At 33.6% G+C, this 22,623-nt stretch overlaps 1 protein-coding gene across 1 annotated transcript; it reads left to right on the forward strand.

The window, feature by feature from the left end:
* The first annotated feature begins 18,384 nt into the window (after positions 1-18,384).
* Positions 18,385-20,267, forward strand: LOC145095592 (uncharacterized). Its single transcript, XM_079033444.1, has 6 exons — positions 18,385-18,751; positions 19,177-19,293; positions 19,336-19,524; positions 19,620-19,824; positions 19,913-20,061; positions 20,158-20,267. Exons 1-6 carry the CDS (start codon positions 18,385-18,387, stop codon positions 20,265-20,267), a joined length of 1,137 nt encoding a protein of 378 aa, XP_078889570.1.
* Positions 20,268-22,623: the final 2,356 nt, after the last annotated feature.

The raw sequence follows: 22,623 nt of genomic DNA on the forward strand, positions 1-22,623 counted from the left end.
TTGGCTATAGTAATCCAAGGAGCTTGAGATTACCTAGACTTTTCTTAATTGTTGAAATGGCTAGAGAAGCTCATTTCCTTAGTCAAAGTCACTAATTCCAAATAGCATGTAATTAGTGAAAGTCAACTAGCATTAAGAACCAAAAAGTCACCAAATCCAAGAGGGGTCAAATGCTTTCACCACAATGTTGGAGGAAATGTTTTTATGATTGTGTGAAGCAAAAACAACACAAAAATCACTTGTTGCTTGCTAATTTGAGGATCCTTTACTTAATCAAGAAATTAGCCAACTAATCACCACAAACACATTTAAACTCATGAACTAAAACATACAAGTAGTGATAAGATGTTAAAACACAAAACATTCCCATAAAGATTTAAGAACATGTTCATGGATTCTTCAACATTCAACAAAAGTTCAAAGGATTAACCAAAAGTCAACCAAGATTAGTTTAGCCAAGCATGGCTAAACCCAAAGAAACAAAGTTAGAGAAGATTGTACCAAACATTAAGCAAGAATCAAGAGATAAAAATATGATGTTCTTCAAGTGTTCTTGGCCTTCAAAAGTCTTCAAAACTCCAGAAAGAATCTCCAAAAATCGGATGTCTAAGAGTCTCTAAAAGATGGGCACCAACCTTCCTCAAATAGCTCAAAAGAAGAATTTCCGAAACTGCCCCTGCAGGAGGTTGCGCGACCCGCGTGCTGTTGCGCGGGTGGTCCTTGAATGTAGCATCTTTGAGGTTTTGGGCCTCCATAGCTTAGCCCACTTGGCCCAGTGCGAGCCCAATCAGCTCCTAGCCCATTTTTCTTCAAGTTTTCTTCAATTTAAGCCTAATTTGGCTTCTCCAAATGATTCATAGCTCGTAAACTCTCCCGATTAATAATCTATGCATGCTTGAATACACTCCCGCATCTTGCAAATTTAAATGTTTATTTCTCTCCAAGCCTTCAAATAATCATCAAGCACGCTCCATGCATCATCTCCACAATCACCAAGCCTAACATCCTTTTTGTCTACCAAATCTCATCGCTTCCCATACGTCCCGAACACTCCCGCTCCGCTAGACCCAAAAACCTGCAATTATGCTCACAAGATTCGAAAGTACCCGAAGTAGTCATGAAATAACAAAAGGGAAAATATGCATGGAAATTATCTAAATTAAGAATGAAATATGCTAAAATAAACTATAAAAAGAAGTAAACAAAACTAACTATCAAAAACGTTTGTAAGTGTTTGATGTATAAGTTTGTAAATGTTTGTATCTCCTAGAAAATCCTATATTTTCTACTAAACATAGCCTTCTACCAAGCCATCAAATTTTCTGTATGTTTGTTTTGTGTAAAAGTGTGCATTTTCCCAAGTGTGACTATCATTAACCAAAAATATAGTTTTTTACATTATCGTTTATGTGAGAAGATCACAATGTGAATGCAATGAGAAAATAATAAAGTATTGTAGTGTTGTATTATGGTAACTACTATGATACTAACTACCTTAAACTGGTTGTTAATTAAGGTATAATGTGATATGATTGTATCATACTATCGACTAAAAACACGATGATGAAAGACGTTGGAAGAAATGACATTCGGCACCAGTAGACTTGTAAGTCCCACTGTAGCGAACAACAAGGTGTAGGATAGTCAATTCAGTATAGATCTATACACAATTTCACGCTCTCCCTCAAGGAGACTCTGGATACAAAACTAGCCATGGAAGGTGATGTCATGCCCCGAAATCGTGGCTCACATTTATGTTATAGTATTCTTGTATATGTATTGTATGTACTAGTGTAATGTATGTTCTCTCTGTCTAGTATGTAGTATGTTCTTTTTGTTTCTCATCATAGTATTCTCTCTTGTATAGTATATAGTATGTATTGTTTCTTGTTATAGTATTCTCTATCTGTTTCTCATTATAGTATTCTCTATCTGTTTCTCGTTATAGTATGTATTGACTCATGTATGAACTGACTCTTTATAAGTTTCATTGTACTAGAAATAGTGAATAGTGACTTCCTAAACTATAACCATTATGGTTTACTAGTAAAGTTGTTTGTATAACTGAGTGTATTGAATTAAGACAAAAGCTTTTCTATCTTATACATATATACATAATATATGCTAAGGATCAAACGACACTCGTACAAACCACAGGGTACTCTAAGTCCACAACCAAACAAGGAACGGGAAATAAAGTGAGTTATCAGTCCTAAGTCCTTCCAACCTTACCTATATAACTATATATGCATTAGACACGGTTTTGACAATCTATAAGTTTAAAAGCGTTTAAAGAAAAGGTTTGGCATGTAAGAACAAGTTTGATAAAGAGTTTAACATGTAAACGAGTTTGATAAACATTTTAAAGTAGTTTGTTTGATAAAACAGCTAAATTATAGCAAATCCATTTGTTTGATAGTTATTAATCACATGTGATTGATATAATAACTATAATGTCTCAACTTGTATTCCCCCCCCCCCCCCATAAAAGCATTTAAAATCATTTAAAAGGTTGATTAAGGGGTATGAACTCACCTGTAGTGAGTGACACAGAAGTATGTTTGGAAAAAGGATGTAGAGTGTCAGGTGAAACCTTGAGCACACAAAGATCCTAATAAACATATAATGACATGTATGTGTATTTAATTAGTGTATAAACAACTAATTATAAGGGATAACACCCTAATAGACTAGGAAACTCTTAGATTTAAGGGATACAATCACATATGATTGCACACTTAGGGTGTATGGCCACCCTAAAGAGTTTACGGTCCAAATGGCATGACCAAGTGAGTTTGTGGTCCAATGGTTTACGGTCCATTGGGTTCACGGTCCCATGTGTTTACGGTCCTATGACCATACGGTCATAAGGTTTACGGTCTAGTGAGTTTACCACTGTAAACTCACATCCTTTTGTGCATAGGATGATTTCCAAGCATTTCGAATGGTTCTAAGTTCCATTCTAGGCTTTAGGAGGGTTTAAGGTCTCTAATGCACCTTTCATTAGGGTTTATGGTCTAAGGAGATACACTTAGACCGTAAACACCTTTGTTCTTGGATAAAGTGACGATTTTAAGTCCATAACAAGAATCCTAACTAGATACAAGTATAGGAGGAAGGTACTCATGATTTGGAGGCAAAGGAGTGTGTTTTCGGTCCAAAACACTAAGGTGTTCTTAAGAATTCTTGAAGATCTAGATTAGAAGATGAAATCCATGGATGAATCAAGAGTGAATCATGGATATAGGATGGATTAAAACCCAAGGGAAGGAATCACTTACTTGTTTGAAGATTTGTAAGAAAAAATCTTATGATTTTTTAGAGGGAAATCGGCTCCTATGCTTGAAAAGGGAAAAGAATGATCGAAATGATCGAAATGATCATCCACCATATATATAGGGATGGGCTTATGGTCACCTTGACCGTAAACTCAAGGTCTCGACCGTAAACTCCTTTTTGAGGAGGTTTACGGTTGCTAGGTAGTTTAGAACTTAAATTAACACTTCCAAATACTGATTCCTTTGATGCACTAGAGTTAGAACTCTCATAATAGATCCTAACCAGTGATAACTGGACGCAAAACGAGTCTAACACTGATAAATTTGAATGTTTAAACAAGCTAGAAGTTTCGGGTTGTCACACATGTGAGTTCGGCAATCATTGTGTGAAATTAAATGAACAACTTACAAAAATATAAGCAAGCTATGAAATAACAAAACTAACAATTACCAAACTATAAGTTGTCAACATATAACCAAAGTAACTAATAGAATAAATTGATTTGATATGACTTTCTACAAATTTATAGATTAGGAAAGATTATTATTTCCTTATCTTGCATATTGTATTTTTTATTATTTAATGGGTTCAATACAATCCAAAAGTCCATTCAATTCTCAACATCTAATATGGTATCAGCCTACACACCTCCTAGCCGGCCCTATTTTCCTCCTTCGTTATTTTTCAAATCACCATCAGACTCCATCGATTCTACCCTCTCCGTCTCCAATCTTCTTCATCTCCTTACAATCAAACTTACTTCCTCCAATTATTTTGTATGGAAGAAGCAGATCCTACCCCTATTGTCTTATTATAATCAAAGTGGTTATGTTGATGGCTTGATTCCAGCACCACCACCCACCATTGTGACTCAAGCATCTGCCTCTACTCCAAATCTGCATTAACTCACTTGGTTAGCTACTGATCAAAGGGCACTTATTTTAATCCATTCGTCCCTCTCTGAAGAAGCGGTGGCTGAGACTCTCAATCACAAGATCTCGAATTCTGTCTAGTCTGCTCTTGAGGTTGCTTACAGCCATGACTTGGTTGAAGGAATGCAAATTCTACGAGATTTTCTTAGCCAAATTTATAAGGGTTCTTCCAATATTGTTGAATTTGGGAAAAAATTTAAGGGTATCTGTGATCAAATTTCCTCCATTGGTCATCCTCTTAATGAGACTGATAAATTTCATTGGTTTCTTTGTGGCCTTGGCTCTTCATTTGAGAATTTCTCCACGACTCAACTTCTCATCCAGCCTCATCCCTAATTCTATGGTCTCATTTCTCAAGATAAAAATCATGATCTTTTTCATAACTCTTTGTTTGGTTCACAAGTTTCACCGGTTACTTTCAACACTACGATATCGTCTAGCTCCACTCGGGGACGTGATCGTTCCTCAGCTCGTGGCAACTCTTCACGAGGATGTGGTTGTGGTAGGTGTCCTCCTCATTTCCAATTATGTCGCAAAGATGACCATTATGCAAATCAATGTCCAAAATTTGCATACTTTTGCTTAAAGATCTCCTACTCTTGATACAAACTTAGCACAAGCATTTCAAGCTCAATGTAATTTTTTGGACACTTCTTTTGACTGGTTTGTTGATACTAAGGTCACATCACATATGACACCATCTTCTTCCAACCTTTACTCGGCTTCTGCATACTTTGGTAATGATCTTATCATGTTTGGAAATGGAAATGTCTCTCTTATATCTCATACTAGTTTTTAGAAGTTGTCACCTCACATTAATTTGCTTGATGTTCTTGTGGTTCCTCATCTAACAGAGTGTCTGGTCTCTATTAGCAAGATTACTACAGATAATCTTGTTAATGTTTAATTTTCTGACCACACATTTCTCATTCGGAACCGACTTTCAAAGGAACTACTAGCAAAAGGAGGACTTAAAGATGGTCTATATATTTTTAAGTGTAACAATTGTCAAATTTTGGTCAAAATAAGCATCAGTTAATTCTCATTAAGGATGAATAGACTAGATCAAGTGGGTAAATCATAGCGTTGGGTTGTACGACTTTATCTAGAAAAAGATAAGTTATAATATTAGCTCTTGTACACACACACACATTATTTGGAAAACAAAAAAAACCCTAACAATCATAAAAATGCATAAAAAATAGTTAGAGATCACAAATCTTTTTTTTTTGACTTTATAGGTACACAATTCGCAAATTTATTAAAAAATTCATTGAAAAAAAAATAAAAAAATCAATTTTTTTTTGGGTTTTTTTTCAACAAATTTGTTTTCAATTGATCTATTTCACAAAGTAAGGACCATAGGTAAACATAGTGTGCATGCTTGGAGAATGGGATAACTATTGTTTTAATTCAAGTATTAAGTTGATCAATCGAAACATTATACAATGAATAATGTGTAATCAATATAGTGATTAAATAAAAGGTGTTTTATTTATATTCAAAAGTTTTGAGACCATATTGAATTCGATTATTCTTGTGTTTCACTTTGCATGTTTTGACTTCCTGAATAATAAAATTATTCAAACCATCCACATTCGATCATACTTTGGAAGTAGATATGGAGGTAAGGGTTGTCATGAATCCGGTTGTAGATTGTCTAAAGTGTTTAGACATATCAAAGTTTGCTACAGTATTCATGAGTACTCATGTAATAAGATTTGAGTATTCGATTAAACCCACGCTCAGCTGAATCACTTCATAGATTTCATCACGAGTGATTGTGAGACGATAATATCTTATATTCTTGAAACGGAGACATATAGTTGTAGTTTACAAGTCGGTTTCATATTGATGATATGTAAACGCACCAGTAACTTGGTGTTATAAAACATATTGTTGTGTGGGATTTAATAAGTAAATAGATCAAGCATATGAGTCGAATTTTATCCGTTCCTTTTACCCTAAGAGGAATAAAAGCGATATTTGTGGGCCCCTCAATGATTTAGTGATGACACCCTAAGCGCTTGGCCAAGCCTAGACTGATTTGATTTGTTCAATTAGTCGGTCGTCATAAATCGGAAATCGGGAAACAACACATGGACAGAGAGAATGATTAAAATCCATCTCTCAGTCTATACGATATCTAGAATGGAGGAATATATGATCCCTTATCCAATAGATGCGTCAGAGTTCGACAACGGCTTTTTAAGAGCTACAATTGCTAGTTGGTTTTTCAAGTCATACTTGCAGTTATAGTTATTAGACTTATCCAAATGGGAGACTATTAGATTAGGTGTCTAAGCACACAACTATAACTGGTATGTACTTGACCTGAGAGTAGCATGGTCCATTTCGGGTTGCCTTCACCGGAACAATTTGATAGGATTGATTTTGAGAAAGAGGTTATTTGTGATTTATTAATATATTATAAGTATAATATATTAATTGAGAAATCATATTATTTAATTAGTATTGATCAAGAATTAGTTTGGAATTAATTTAGTGATCAAAAGAGACTAATTAAATTAATGGGGACTGATTAGGTAAATCAGTATTACATATAGTTTGGGCTAATGATCCATGTTGATTACAATAGAATAAGAGTTAGTCTAAAGGGCTTATCATATGGATTATTGGATTTTAGGCCCAAGGAAGTGAATTAGCATTTACAAGTTGAAACCCTAGGAATTCCACACTATAAATGTAACCCCTAATGCACCTAAAATTGGGCTAATGATTCCTAGTTGAACCCTAGCCGATTTTAGTGCTTCATGACCTCTCTCATTATCCTCCACTTGTTCATGGTGTTTTGTGACTTGTTTCAGGCATCACACTTGGGGTGCTAAGCTCTTGAAAGGCCAAATTCTACATGCTACAACTAAGAGGTATTCTTCTAACTAGCTTTTTATGTTTCAATTTCCAAAGTCATATGTTAGTTATAGGTTTCATGCTTTGGATAATTTTTATTGTATGTATAACTAGAGAAAACTTAGATTCAAAGCATTAGGGTTGTATGTGCACCATAGGAGTGTTATAGTACATAAAACCCAACAACTGTATCACCTCCTAGGTTTTCCTAAGGCAGCCGCCACACCACTCTCCGCCATCGGCTGCAGAATGAACTCCCGCTAACACCCTTTAACTAGCTAACGAACATAATCACATATCACTGAGACCAGATAATTCTTCGAATGAAAGGTATCACATTACAACGGTTGGACTCAAACCAGAGTTGTACACTAGATTTAAAACCTAACCTTATAAAATTATCTAGTCTCAATTGTATGTAACTTAAAATATTCTCTTACTAGTTAGCTGATGTTAATGGGAACTCCTAAAAGCACAAAGCAAGCATCATTCGAGAATCGAGTAATCGAAATCAAGTATAACCTAACCAAACCATCCTATCACTGACTGATTAGAACTAGCATGCAAGTCTACAAGCTCATATAACAGGAATACAAAGGCATCTCTCCAAGCGGATCCTTAGCCTTAATGTAGCATGTGATTTACAGATTCACAATTCAATGCATAATCATAAAACATGTATATGTATTTTGGGAAAACTTACTTGTGCAAATCTATTACATGCACCACACCCCTTTCTTTTATTAAGAAAACTCTTTTTATAAACATTTCCCTTTTTTGAAAAATCTACAAAATCCTTAGTTTGAGTTCCGACACACCCAAGAGTATCTCTGAATCCCTCAAACCAAGCCTCTGATACCAACTTGTAACGTCCCAAAATTCAAGACCAAAATTTTCATTTTTCATAATAATTAAAACCACCAACCAAACATGTTCATAAAGCATAAAGGAAAATAAGAGTATGTCAATAAATCATCTCAATACATAAAAGTTATATAAAGCAGATATCATAGTGTGTGTGTGTGTGAAGCGATCACCTCGAGCTCTTTCCTTTCGATCTGGGAGTACCTGAAACATAAACTGAAAACTATAAGCATGAAGCTTAGTGAATTACCCAAAACACCTCAACATACGATGGTCCATGCCTGAAAACCATCGGGCCCCGCCCGACATCGGGCCACGCTCAGAACAGATCTTTCAGGAACATGAGATGGGCCCCGTCCCATCACATTCATTAGGCCCCATCTGGCATCGGGCCCCGCCAGACATTCATACAGACATATAAAATACATGAAAGAACCACTAAGATAAAAAGCATACAATACACTCATCAGGCCATGTCTGGCATCGGACCCCACCGGGAATACATATCACATACAACACATGCAAGAGTCACACATAAAACTAGCATCCTAATCATAATAAATCATGGGTTGGCATTGGTGCCTTAGATCCACTAAGCACTAGGAGTAGACTCACCTCAAACTGTTGAACAACCAGATCAATGCTCGGACTGTTGATCTAGGAACATCTGCACTAAATATCATCAAATAATACCCTAATTAATAATTAGGTCATAAACCATAACCATGCCCCGTCCAATGACACCCAAAAGCCCCATATGGCCCAAATTCCTACATGATGCCCAAAACCCATTATGGGCCCAAATACAAGAAGGCCCAAAGCCTAACAATGACCCAAAGTCAGAAAAACTAGTGGCCTAACAAGGCCTAAAACCCTAGTATTCCATCTATGGCCTAAAATCCAAAAGTCAACAAAAGTTAATGGCTGTTGAGTACGCCCGGTGTACTCAGACTTACGCTATGTGTATGCCTCTTTAGGCTAGTACACGTTGCATACAAGCTGGGTACGCCCAACGTACTCCCCATCATGCACAACTTTTCCATTAAGATCATAATTGGTTAAGCCACTATGTCTAATACTCGGATCTGATCCTAAATGACGACTTAACACGTAAAGTTGGTAAGTTTACACTTTTACATGTCTTAATGGGACTCAATACTCAATAAAACCCATAATAAGAACCCTAACTCATGCATGGTCCAAAATAACACATAAAGATTTCATTTTATGAACAATTGACTTCAAAAATGCTAAGATCTACCATCCTTAGCTTCTGCAGTAGCTCATACTCTCATGTATGACTTAAAGGACAATAAAAAGCACAAAAACAAGCATTAATATATCAAAATGAACCATTAAGATAAGAACTTTATACTTCAAAAAGCTTTCCAAGTCGGTGATGATTCTGGATCCACAAGCTCTAGCCACACCAATGCAACTTCCAAGAGTTCTTTTTCCTTCAATATCACCAAAAACACCTTCAAAGTTCACTTTCAAGCTCAAAACACTCAAAAGGCAATTAGGGTTTTGTTATTAAGTTTTGGAGAGGTGGAGGCTGGTCATAATAAGGTCCATGAGTGTCTTAAGGTGTTTAAATAGGACACAAACCCTAAAAATGAGGGTTTGCCATGGTGACCGTACGTCCCGCGTACCACCACATATCCCCGCATGCGTGGGTACCTCCTCGACCAATCTAACGAGTCAATACACCCAACGTACTGGGCTAGGGACCAAATTGAAAGGATTTTTAAATGAAGGGCCAAAAGGAAAAATACTAGAAATGCAAATGTTACATTAATAAAGTCTTTCTTAAGTTAAGTATGAATGGTCACACATCAGCCATAAGACTTTGTTATTCTAGAGTTAGGATTTGATTTTGGATTTAGTATTTAGATATTGGAATATTAAAAAAACAACTATCATATTGCTTTGATATATTGGTATACGATCTTCACAATATTATTGTTTGTGTTATATATTAACATGTTTAATCCATGAATAATCTTAATGTTCTAAAAGTTCATAGTTGGTTTGTAACCAAAATTCATAGGTACTTGTCAGAGAACTGTATTGGACAAATTGCATCAAGATCACCTCATAGATTGTTGTTATGAGTGGTACTTGATAAAAAGTATTATCTTTGTATCCTTAATACTTAAGATATATATAAGGACTTACGTGTAGGGAGTGTTATGCTTTGACGTCTTATCCTTAATTGGGCAGTTATAAAATCCATTATCAGGTGTGTTGTAAACTATAAGAGGCTTATGTAGTCAAGATGGGATTTGTACCTCTTATGTGTTGAGAGCTAGACATCTAATGCATGTTACCCAAATTTGAACACCAAATGAGATTGATTGTGATCCAAGTCTCATGTTTAACCGAATGTCAGTAACAAAGGGATAATTGATAAACCTACCTTATACATCAATTATAGCTTTGACCTTTTGGTAATTGGATGTTGATGAATGACATTCTTCGCCATGTGTTATTGGGGGTAGTTAAATGTTACTAGACGTTCATCATCATCTATATCAATCTATGATGAGTCCTGTGAAAATGGGAGATTAAAAGATATTTATATCTATGAGTCATTATAAAATGATATCGAAAATGACATATGATCATGTAGGCTCACACCTTATAGCAAGTTACTACTAACTGATTATTTATTATGGTAATTTGATTATTAATAAATGTAATCAACACGTGTATTTAATTAGAAAAACATTAGTTTATGAAAGTAATATTTTTACCGTCATATTTGGAATTATTGTTTCTAGGAAATAATAATAATAAAGAGAACAAACACTAGTTATATTCAAAAGGTATGAATATATATGTTATGTACAAATTAAATGGGCACTTTGAGTAACTACATAATTTGAACCTGTATCTATCTAGTTGGAATAATGGAATGAAAAAACAAACTTATTTTTGACTTTTATTTCACAATCATAAGTCCCTCTTAATGGGAAGAAGGTTGCTTCTTGGTTAATATCTTTCACTCATGCTTGGTACTAGAGGCCATACTTGGTACATAAGTCTTAGTATTGTAATGCCCGGTAATTCTAAGGTATTTAATTATTTAAATAGGTTACTCATTTTGATTTTGGGATTTAATGATCTTGGACTTAATCTTTTGGGCTTGGGGGTGCCATACACGGGGGGTCCCACCAATGTACGCGGGGCGTACACGAGTAAGTGAGTCATGGATTCCATGCACATAAGCGCAACATACAAGTTGGTACACACGACGTATGTGTCCAGACCTAAAACCCTAATATTTAGGGTTTCAGCACTATTTAAAGAACATTATGTTCTAGAGATCTTTTCTATCAGCCTTTCTTTTGTCCCTAATCAGCCTCCACGAAACCCTAACTCCATTGCTGAGTGTTCTTGAGCTTAGAAGGTCATTTTGGGTGTATTTTGGTGATTTTGAAGGAAGACGATCATCATGAAGCTTCATTGGAAGAGTGAGAGCTTATAGATCTAGAACATCATCATCATTTGGCACTCTTTGGAGGTATAAATTTCTGAACTTGACGTGTCATAGCTTAGATCTAGTTTTAGCTTGATTTTGGTTAACTTTTGGTCCCATGAGTGAGTTTTGGTGGCTTGATGCAATACCAGAAGTTATCAGTTTCCCCTCTTGACGTTTTTGAGGTTTCTAAGTCTTAAAGTTAGCATATTTTGGGTTGGAACTCACCCATGCATGAGTTTGAGTTCATTTAATGGAAGTGGAATGTTATAGTTTGAGTTTGGGCTCATTTGGGGCATGCAAAGTCACCAAGTCAGTGACTTTATGGTTCTAGACATTGATTATGACTCAGATATGTGGTTTGGACCCTTGGACTTAAGCAATAAGAGCTTAATGGAAAAGTTGGCTTAATGGATGAGTATGTTAGGTGTATAAGCCAAGCAGCGAGTACGTTTAGTGTACAACTGAGTACACCCCGTGTACTCAGTCAGAGGGATTTTGCGAGTTTGGCCAAGGGTTTGGGCCTCCTATTGGGCTTAGGTTTATGAGCTCTTGTTAGGCCTTCTGAGGACAAGTGTCTTGGTCTTGGAAAAAGTTATTGGGCTTAGGGTAAGGCCCATTAAGGGATTGGGCCTAATTACAAAAATTAGGTCATAAATGGGCCATGAAGGATTATTTGGTTTTGGGCCTTTTAGATTGTGGATTTGGGCCTTAGTTTTAGTTAAGTAGATCAGGGGTAAAACGGTCATTTTACCCTAAGTATGGATTATTGGATATAGTTTGGAACCCCATTGTTAATTAGGTGTTATTTTGTACTGATAGCTTGGGGAGTCGTCAGGACAACAGCTAGGGATCTTCAGCGAGATTCAACATTTGAGTTGAGTTTCCTCACCATGTATAGCGGGTCGAAGGCACCAATGCCGACTCACGATTTGATATGTTAGAATACTCATTGTATGTGTGACACTAGTATGTGTATGTGCTTGTATGCTTTCTGGGCGGGACCCAATGATTATCTTGTACGCTATTATTTGATATGAATTGTATGTGGACGAGGCTCGTTATACTCATTGGGCAGGTCCCGTTATGCAAGTTAAGGCGGGGATCGTTATACTCTTTGGGTGGGGCCCGTTATGTGTTTTATGTATGGTATATGGTATTTTGAGGAACTCACTAATCTTTTTTCTTATGGTTTTTAGTTTATGTTTTAGGTACTTCCGGTTCTAAAAGAAAGAGCTCGGGTTGACTGCATCGCACACACCATATGGATTCCGCATTTGAGATTTCACTATGATTTTTTTATGATGTTTGATACACTTATTTTATTCGGGATGTATGGAAATGTTTGGAATATTGTTTTCAATTAAATTAAAAATGAAATTTTTGGATCATGTTTTTGGGACGTTACATGTATATATAGAAGAGAGATAGGCAAAAACTAGCTAGTTTTTTTGTATCCTTCTTCTCTTGCTTTCTCCTTAAAACCAAGAGCATGAGAGCTTATCTCTGTTCTATTTTTTTTATTTGAGTAATGAAGGGTAAAGGATATTAGTTGGTTCTCCTTTGAAGGTATATTTGGTGTATACTCCTAAGGCTTAAGAACAACTAATATACAAGTAGGACTAGTATCTTTGGGGGTATTTCCTTGCTTAGTGGATACATTATAAAGAGCTTATTCTTTGGAGTTTAATGCATCATTCTATCAACTTCCATCTCATGTGAGAATCAAAGACTTCAAAGGTTGTAATCTTTTCCTTTCTAAGATACTTTTAATGTTTCCATGATTTGCAATATGATCCTTGGTGGGTAAAATGGTTTTAGTTTATTCAAACATAAAATTGTTTCCGTTTCTAAACTTGTAGTTTTCACTATTTGTTTTAAACTATTTTTGAATAAAACACAATAGAAGGTATCGTTGACATGGCAGCCATGTCAACGCCACATAAGCTTGGTCACCTGATATAGAAGGTAAAATTTGGGTAAAGGGTAAAAATAAACAAATCTTTTTGAATACGAGGCATTAACGCACAAAAGAACGGACAATGGGCATAACCGAACATTTTTTGTAAATTTTAAGGGATTTTATTGAAATAACCTACAAATAAAAGGGCAAAGTTGAGGATTGTTTATGATTTAGGTTGATTATCCGTAAAATATTGAGAAAAGATGATCATAATACCATCATATTTTGAACAAATAATGGTCGATATTCGATTTAACCCGATATAAAGATATTAATATTGCAACTTCAATTTAATTATGTGGAAGCTGAATAATTTAGGTTATGTATACCATATATAAAAACAAAGAATATTTTTTTATTGAGTTGTCACAAATAATGCTATGTTGATTGTCTGAATGAGCTTGATTTTGAAATAATCGTGGTTGGGTTGTCTTTTTATACTGACTTGTCGTCCAATTGTGTGTGCCTACTCAATTGGTTGCAGTTATGGACTAACTTTGGATGTGATGATGACGAATAACTATAGTTGTAATGATAGGTTTTGATATTATAGTTGCATTTTAGGGGTTTTTTGTGTTTCTAGTTGTTCAACTTTGTCCTTATTAATTTCCTATGTAACATGTGATTGTTGTGTCCATCGTCCTCGGCAACTTGGGCAGACTCCTCCGTGGCTTGTATAGCAAATGAAGAAATACCCAAACATGTACTCAACAATAACGTAAGAGTTTTATATGGCCCTTTTTTTTATCAAAGAGTAGTGTTTTTCAATGCTTTTAAGCCATAAATTAGAGTTGGTTGGTTCGACTATACACATTTTAAGGATAATCAATTTAAATCGTGAACAATCGTAAACTTCGACATTTAAACTTGAAGTAGATGAAAATCACATTATATATATATATATATATATATATATATATATATATATATATATATATATATATATATATATATATATATATATATATAGAGAGAGAGAGAGAGAGAGAGAGAGAGAGAGAGAAGCGTTTGATTGAGAACATTTCATATTACGAAAATATTTGAGAACAAATTTGGACCATACAATTTTTTTTAAATTAAATGTATAAAATGATATTCATATAAATCAAAAAATAGTTAAAAACAATTAAAAAAACTCATTAGCCAACAACACTCACCACCACCTACAACCCACCACCCACCAACCACCACACCCACCACCCACCACCACTACCCACCACCCACCACCCATCACCACAACCTAAAACCCATTACCACCACCAACAACTCGCCATCACCACCTACTGCCATCACCCCCGCTACCCACCAGCACCATCACCACCCCCCACCACCACCTGACTCCACCACCACCCGTCACCACAACCCGCCACTACCACCCATTTACACCACCCGCCACCACCCATCACCACTACCACCACCACCCCCATCATCATCACTACATGTCATTACCACCAACTACCACATGCTACCACCACCACCAATCGCCACTACCACCAACTACTTCTCGCCTCTGCTACCAATGTATCGCTACCACCAATCACCATCACTGACCTCCACCACCCATCACCGCCACCACCACCACTTACTCACCACCACCCCCCATTACCACCATCACCACTATCCACAACCACCACCACCAACCACCACCCACCACTACCCATCACTACCATCCATCATCGCCTGCCTTCACCACCCGCCACCACCCACCACGACCCACCATCACCACTCACTACCATAACCACCCACTCACCCACCACTACCCCCAACATCATCACCACTTACCACTTACCACCACCACCTATAACTTCCAACATTAACACATGCAACAACCACCCTACATCACCCACCCATCAACACCACCACCAACCCACCCACCACTTGTCACCCCTACCATCTTTCATCACCACCATCACCACCCACAACTACAATAAACCAACTATCACCCATGACCCCCATCACCCACCACCCACAACCATTACTACCACCTACCACCAACATCCCCATCACCACAACCCACCACCACCCTTCTCCACCAGACCACCACCTCCTACCACCTACAACCAAATGTGATTGAATGCATATAATCACGTAAATCATGTTTCATTTTGTGTTTAATCACATAAATCATATATGATTAAATACATATAAGCACATGTGATTATATGTATATAATCACATATGATTTACATAAACAAGATTTATTTTCATGTTTTTCATTCAATAATTTTTCTCATGTATTTAATCATATCTGATTATATGTATTTAATAACATATGATTAATGTGGACAAAAATTTGTTTTCATGTTTTTTATTCAATGCTTGTTCAATTGTATATAATCACATGTGATTATATGTATCTAATCACATATGATTTATATTTAAAAGATTCTTTTTTGTCCATATAAATCATATGTGATTAGCTACATATAATAACATGTGATTAGATGTATTTAATCACATATGATTAAAGTTGTCGAGGAATAATTATTGAATCGAGAACATGATAATGAATATTATCCACATAAATCATATGTGATTGGATACATATAATCACATGTGATTATATGTGATTATATATATATATATATATATATATATATAATCAAATGAGATTAAATGTATTTAATCATGATTAAAATGGATAAAGAATAATTATTGAATAAAAAACGCGAAGATGAATCTTGTCCAGATAAATCATATGTGATTTGATACATATAATCACTTATGATTATATGTATCCAATCACATATGATTTATATGAACAATATTCATTTTTGTGTTTTCAATTCAATAATTCTTCTCATGTACTTAATCACATGTGATTAACTACATATAATCACATGTGATTAATGAATATAAGCATATGTGATTAAGTCAAACACCTACTACCCACCACCTCCACCAACACCCACCAAACACTAGAAAAAATTATTGGATCGAGAATGCAAAAACAAATCTTGGGTGGTGGGTGGTGTTCGGTGGGTAGTGGTAGCTGGTGGGTGGTGGGTGGGTAGGTGGTAGTGGTAGTGGTAGTGTTTGGGTGGTGGGTGGTGGTGGTACGTGGTGGGTTTAATCACATGTATTTAATCACATATGATTTACGTAGAAATTATTTACTTTCGTGTCGATTTAATAATTCTTTCATGTATTAATAATATATGATTAATGTGGACATGATTCGCTTTTATCCATATAAATCATATGTGATTAAATACATATAATCACATGTGATTATATACAAAAAAAACAAGAACAACTAGTGTATTTAATCACATGCGGTTTTATGTATTTAATCACATATAATAATCATATATGGACAATGAACAAGTATCGAATCAAAAAACGCAAAAATGAATCATGTGTTTAAAAATCATATGTGATTAAATACATAAGAATAATTATTGTATCGAGAATGCAAAACGAATCTTGTCCGTATAAATCATAATGTGATTAGATACATATAACCACACATGATTATATGTATTTAGTTACGTACGATTATGTGTATAATACTTTTAATGTTAACACTTACAAGTTTGTATGTTTAAATGTTATATGTAAACAAGAAAACCACAATTACCTGCTTGAAAATAAATCTACTTCATTCCAATAGTTTTTATTTTTCCAAATCACTAATGTTGTATATAATAATGTGAATGTGAAATAGGCTCGTTTTAATTTTGTTTTTAGCTTATCATACAATATAATGGTTAGGTAGAGTTAGATGATATATAGTTTCTAGAAAAAAATTATTAGTCTTTTAAATTATGATAAAGTTAAGTAATGAATCGTTATATTCATATATGTTTTGTTTCTTTCAAGACCAATGATGTTGCAACTATCATATTTAAAGTTATAATATATATGTTTTGTTTCCTAGAGGTTGTTGGACTAATTATTCTAAAACTACTATTAAATAATTTTTATTAAAATGATTGATAAATATGCACAAAATATATGGAACCAGATGTCAATACTTCTTCAAACAAATAACAATATCATAGCTTTCACGATAAGTAATTGAACCTTGCAAAAGTGATTGGTGTCCTAATTGTTACCTGTAGAAACATTCCAATAGAAGAGAGGGAATACCTTAGACTTCATGTGTGTCTCGGCTTCCAATTAAAATACCCATATGCAACACTAGCTTGAAATAGTCTAGCCAAAGAATTTGATTTTTTTGTTACCACTGCAATATGATGGCATTACTTTTCATTAATAACTATTTTTTTTCCATCATATCAACAAGAATATGACCAGGATTCCTCTGTCTTAGTTTTAGTTTATTTATGTTTGTTATTCTGATTTTGAAATTGTTCTAATAATATAGTTCAACACGGATTCTAAAGACAAACAACCAATGGAAACACAATCTCAATCACAACCTTCCGTTCAATCAAATGTAAGAGCGAAGATGGATAGAGCATGGGAACAATATAACTCTAGCTAAGGATGAAAAAGGAAACAAGAGTTACATATGTAATTTTTGTCAAAAAATTTGGCGTGGTGGTGGAATAAGCAGAGCTGAGAAACATCTTGTCAGTGTTATTGGTGACATATCAGCTTGTACTAAAGTATCTCCAGAAGTCCGTTTCTTAATGCAAGGTCTTTTGAAAGAAACGACACAAAGGGAAAAATGCAAAGCTAGTGGTGATGGCATAAACAATGTTACTATCTCGGATGACGATGAAGAGACGGAATTTTCATCCTTTCTTCACAAAAAGTATTAAATTTTCCATGCAAACTAATCAAAGGGAAAAACGCAAAGCTAGTGGCGATGTCAAAGCACGACCTAATAAAAAAGGAAAACGGAAAGGTACATCAAATTTTCATCCTTTCTTCACAAAAAGTATAAATGATCCTTCTCAACCCACTATTAAATTTGCCATGCAAACTAATCAAAAAAAATACGTGATGTCGATTTAGCAATTGCGATGTGGTTCTATGATGCATGTGTACCTATGAATGCTTGTAACTCTCCTTATTTTCAACACATGGTAGATAAAATAGCGGGTATTGGTCATGGGTATAAAGCACCTAATTATCATGCTTTGAGGGTCAATTTATTGTCAGATGCAAAGAAGTCCGTTTCATTGTTAATTGATTCATATAGAAGTCAATGGATTGAAAGTGGTTGCACAATTATGAGTGATGGGTGGAGGGATACTAGGCAACGCCATTTAATTAATTTATTGGTTTATTGTCCGAAAGGAATATCATTTCTTAAATCTGTTGATGCATCTGATATAAAGAGTAACGCTTCAAATTTGTGTAATTTGTTTGCTGAGATTGTTGAAATGGTAGGACACAAGAATGTGGTTCAGATTGTTACTGATAATGCTGCCAAATACAAACTTGCTGGTAATAGCCTATGTGAAAGATACTTGGTCTCCATGTCCAACACATTGTCTTAATCTTATATTAAAGGATGTTTCGGAATCGGATAATGTAAAAAGTTTGGTCACTCTTGCATCCAGAGTTATTGTTTTTATTTACAATCATAAGTGGCCCTTGAATTGGTTAAGAAAAAGAGATGGTTGGACAGAAATCATCCGTCGAGGTGCTACCCGTTTTGGTACTGCGTTTATTGCATTGAAAAGTTTGTATGACCATAAAGCCAATTTACAAGCAATGGTCATATCTAACAACTTTAAGAAGATGTTAGAAAGTGAAAAATGCGGTTGAATGTAAAGATATTGTCTTGAATGAAAATTTTTGGAAAAATTGTTTGATTACGGTATAAGTGATGAATCCTTTGTTAAGACTTTTGCGGTTATGTGATTCAGATGAAAAACCTGCATTGGGTTATGTTTATGAGGGAATGTATCGGGCAAGAAGATGGGTAAATGAATTATTTAAGAAGAAGAAAGAATTATACAGGCCTTATACTGATATAGTTGATCGTCATTAGGATAGAATGCTAAGAAAAAATATTCATTGTGCAGCGTATTGGTTAAATCCAGTTTTTCAGTATAATCATGAGAATGTTTGTTCTAAGAGAGAGGTGTTTCAAGGTGTTCTTGATATGGTTGAGAAGAATTTTTACGGTACAAGCATTTTAGATCTCACATTATCTCTAGGCAAGTTTCGTAACAGTGAATATACTTTTGGTAGATATAGTTCCATTGCTTCTCGTACTAGTACCCATCCACGTAACATTTAACTTTTGTATACTATTATTAACTATATTATTGTGAAATATATTTTTTTCTTACCATTTTATTTGTAGATGAGTGGTGGAAATTATTTCGCGGAGATACTCCAATATTACAAAAGTTTGCTATTAGAATACTAAGTCAAACCGCATCTTCTTCCAGATGTGAACGTAATTTGAGTGTCTATGAAATGATTCAAACAAAAAAAAGGAATAGGTTGGAACATCAAAGACTAAATGATCTTGTATTTGTGCACAACAACTTGCGTTTAAAAAATAGGTACGTTTTATTATAATAAAATATTTAATTAATATCAATGTCATTTTATTTTTACAATTTTTTCTGTGAATGATTTTGCAAACTCAAGGTTAAGGTCTTACTATCCTATTGACTATGAATGTATTGACAAGACGGATTTTTGGGTGGTTGAAAAAGAGCCGGAAGGAGAACTTGATTACAATGATTTAGAAAATATGCTTGACGAAGAAGAGCATGAACCGGCTGCTCAAACACAAGGTGACATTTTATGCCATAAATATTAATGTAGTGTTATAATTTTAGTTTATTATTAAGCTATTTCGTGACATTAACCTTGTTTTTTTTATATTGTAGAAAAAGAAACCGGCTCTGTTTTTAATAATGACGAAGTTGACAGTGAATTTCATTTATTAAGCGATCGTGAGATTGATGCGTATAACACTCCAATGTCTCAAGATCCATAATTTGATTTGATCTTGATGCGTTACTTTTAAGCAAAAACTATATTTTTTGTTTAGGTATTATGTTTTATGTTTTTTTGGATGTATGTGGATTGATGTAAAACCTATGACAATGTGTTTTTTTTTTAATGTGTTTGGATTCATCTACAATAATTTTCATATACATTTTTATTGTTTGAACGTGTGGATGTTAAATTCTAAGTTTTATATAATAATAAATACGCAGGGAAAAAATAAGAAACATAAAAAAGATAAGAAAACCGTTGAACTGACGGTTTAGACCGGTCATCCGATCGGTTCAACTAAAAACCCAATTTTTAAAACATTGTTTAAATGTCGAAGTTTAAGATTGTTCACGATTTAAGTTGATTATCCTCAAAATGTGTATGGGCTTGGGCTAAGGCCATGACTAATTATGAAAAATATTGAAAGAACATGATTCCAATACCATGTTCTAAACAAATGTTGGTCCATACTCGATTTAACTTGATTTTAAAATATCAAATAGGAAAATCTTCGGAAAAGTTCCAATATTTTATCTTAATTTATGAAAAAGTCCTAAATACCGGTAAAAACGATGATTTGGCCCTATTTTCCCGGTTTACCGATTTCATTACTTACCCGGTTTTAATAAAGTCCTATTATTTTACCATAATTTACGAATAAGTCCTAATTATGGTAAAATAATGAGACTTCAATGAAAATTATGGTGAAATAATGAGACTTTAATGAAACCGGGTATAATTGAAACCGATAAACCAGAAAAAAAGAGTCAAATAGTCATTTTTTCTGGTAATCGGGACATTTTCATAAACCAATTTTATTTTGGGATTTTTTCATAAATTCGGATGAAATATAAGGACTTTTCCGAAGATTTCTCTATTAAATATGGTCACTTCAATTTAATGACGTGAAAACTGATTAAGTTAGGTTATATCTTCTCTTCTACTATAATAAATGAAATTCATTTTTGCCATACGTCAATCTCATGAGTTTTGACTTGTTGTCATTTTATGGTATTTTTGAAATAAATAATATCAACATATCATTTTTTAGTTTTTTTTTTCAATATTTAAAATTAAAAAACTCACATAATACTTAATACTTATAGTTATATATGTAAAGTCTTAAATGTTATAAATGTGATAACAAATTTCAATAAATATGTTTCTTGCTTCTTAATTCCAAAATTTTATTTTAAAAGATAATTAATTTTAAATTTTGATATTTAATTATTTTTAGTCAATACATGTAATACACAGATCTTATATCTAGTTATATGTTAAATTTAAAAACACATTAGATGTTAAGAGCTAAATTTTTTACCTAAAATAGAAAAGCGTCGAATGAGTTTAGCTCAACTATTTATAACCTTTTAAATGGGTTATATAAAATAATTATATTCTTATTTAAATACGAAGACAAAATTTCACAATTGGTTCCTGTGGTTTACAGAATATCGCACTTTTGAGGACTTCCTAGCAAAAAGTCATGCGACTGGTCCTGTGTTTGTAAAATTACATGAAAGGTCCTCATACAGTTAAATCTAACTTTTCCAGCTTTTAGATTTTAATAAAAAATAATATTTTGCTCTTGTACCAATATTGCAATACACTACAAACCTCAAGGATCATTCGTGTAATTTTATAAATTTGAAAATTTATGTATATATAAATTATAAGTTTCACATTTTGTATATATATATATATATATATATATATATATATATATATATATATATATATATATATATATATATATATATAATTTCAACAATTTGATAATTTTTTTTTTATCTTTTTGACATTTTGTTTTCTATTTTTATTTTATAGTTTTAGTTATTTATGGTTTTTTGTTATATTTTTATTTATTTTGAATCAAATAAATAAACTTAAATTCGATAAACCATGTCAAAATTATTTTTTCTTTAATTTTTCTTATTTGTGAATTGAAGCATTAATGTCTTTTTTTTTTTTTTTTTTTTTTTTTTAATTTTATGCCGTTACTGTTCATGTTTTTTTTATGCTCCATAGTTAATATCGTTAACAACTTTATGTTTGTATTTATCATTATCATTATTTGACCTTTTGTTTTCTATTTTTGTTATAATTTTAATTAATTATTATTCTTCTATGCTTTTTATTTATGTTAATTCAAGTAATGAAAAATAGAAAAACAAAAAACAAAAAATCAAACACCAAATTCTAGTATACTCTAATATATTAATACATTTTACATTTTCATATTTTTTTTTGGTTTTTTGTATTTTTTTTAAAAAAAATTTAGTATTATTTTTTTTAATTTTTTTTCATATTATTTTTTAATTATTTTCTATTTTTATTTTTTTCGTTGTTTCGTT

Source organism: Lactuca serriola, chromosome 3, assembly GCF_051521515.1.
Source record: "Lactuca serriola cultivar US96UC23 chromosome 3, Lser_US96UC23_V15, whole genome shotgun sequence".
NCBI lineage: Eukaryota > Viridiplantae > Streptophyta > Magnoliopsida > Asterales > Asteraceae > Lactuca > Lactuca serriola.

What these genes read in the sequence shown, in the direction of transcription:
- LOC145095592 (XM_079033444.1), top strand. Translation starts at nt 18,385, where the DNA reads ATGGTAGATAAAATAGCGGGTATTGGTCATGGGTATAAAGCACCTAAT. An exon ending in ATATAGTTCCATTGCTTCTC is followed by an intron (nt 19,525 to 19,619) that starts GTACTAGTACCC and finishes TTTTATTTGTAG; the next exon opens with ATGAGTGGTGGAAATTATTT. An exon ending in AACTTGCGTTTAAAAAATAG is followed by an intron (nt 19,825 to 19,912) that starts GTACGTTTTATT and finishes TGCAAACTCAAG; the next exon opens with GTTAAGGTCTTACTATCCTA.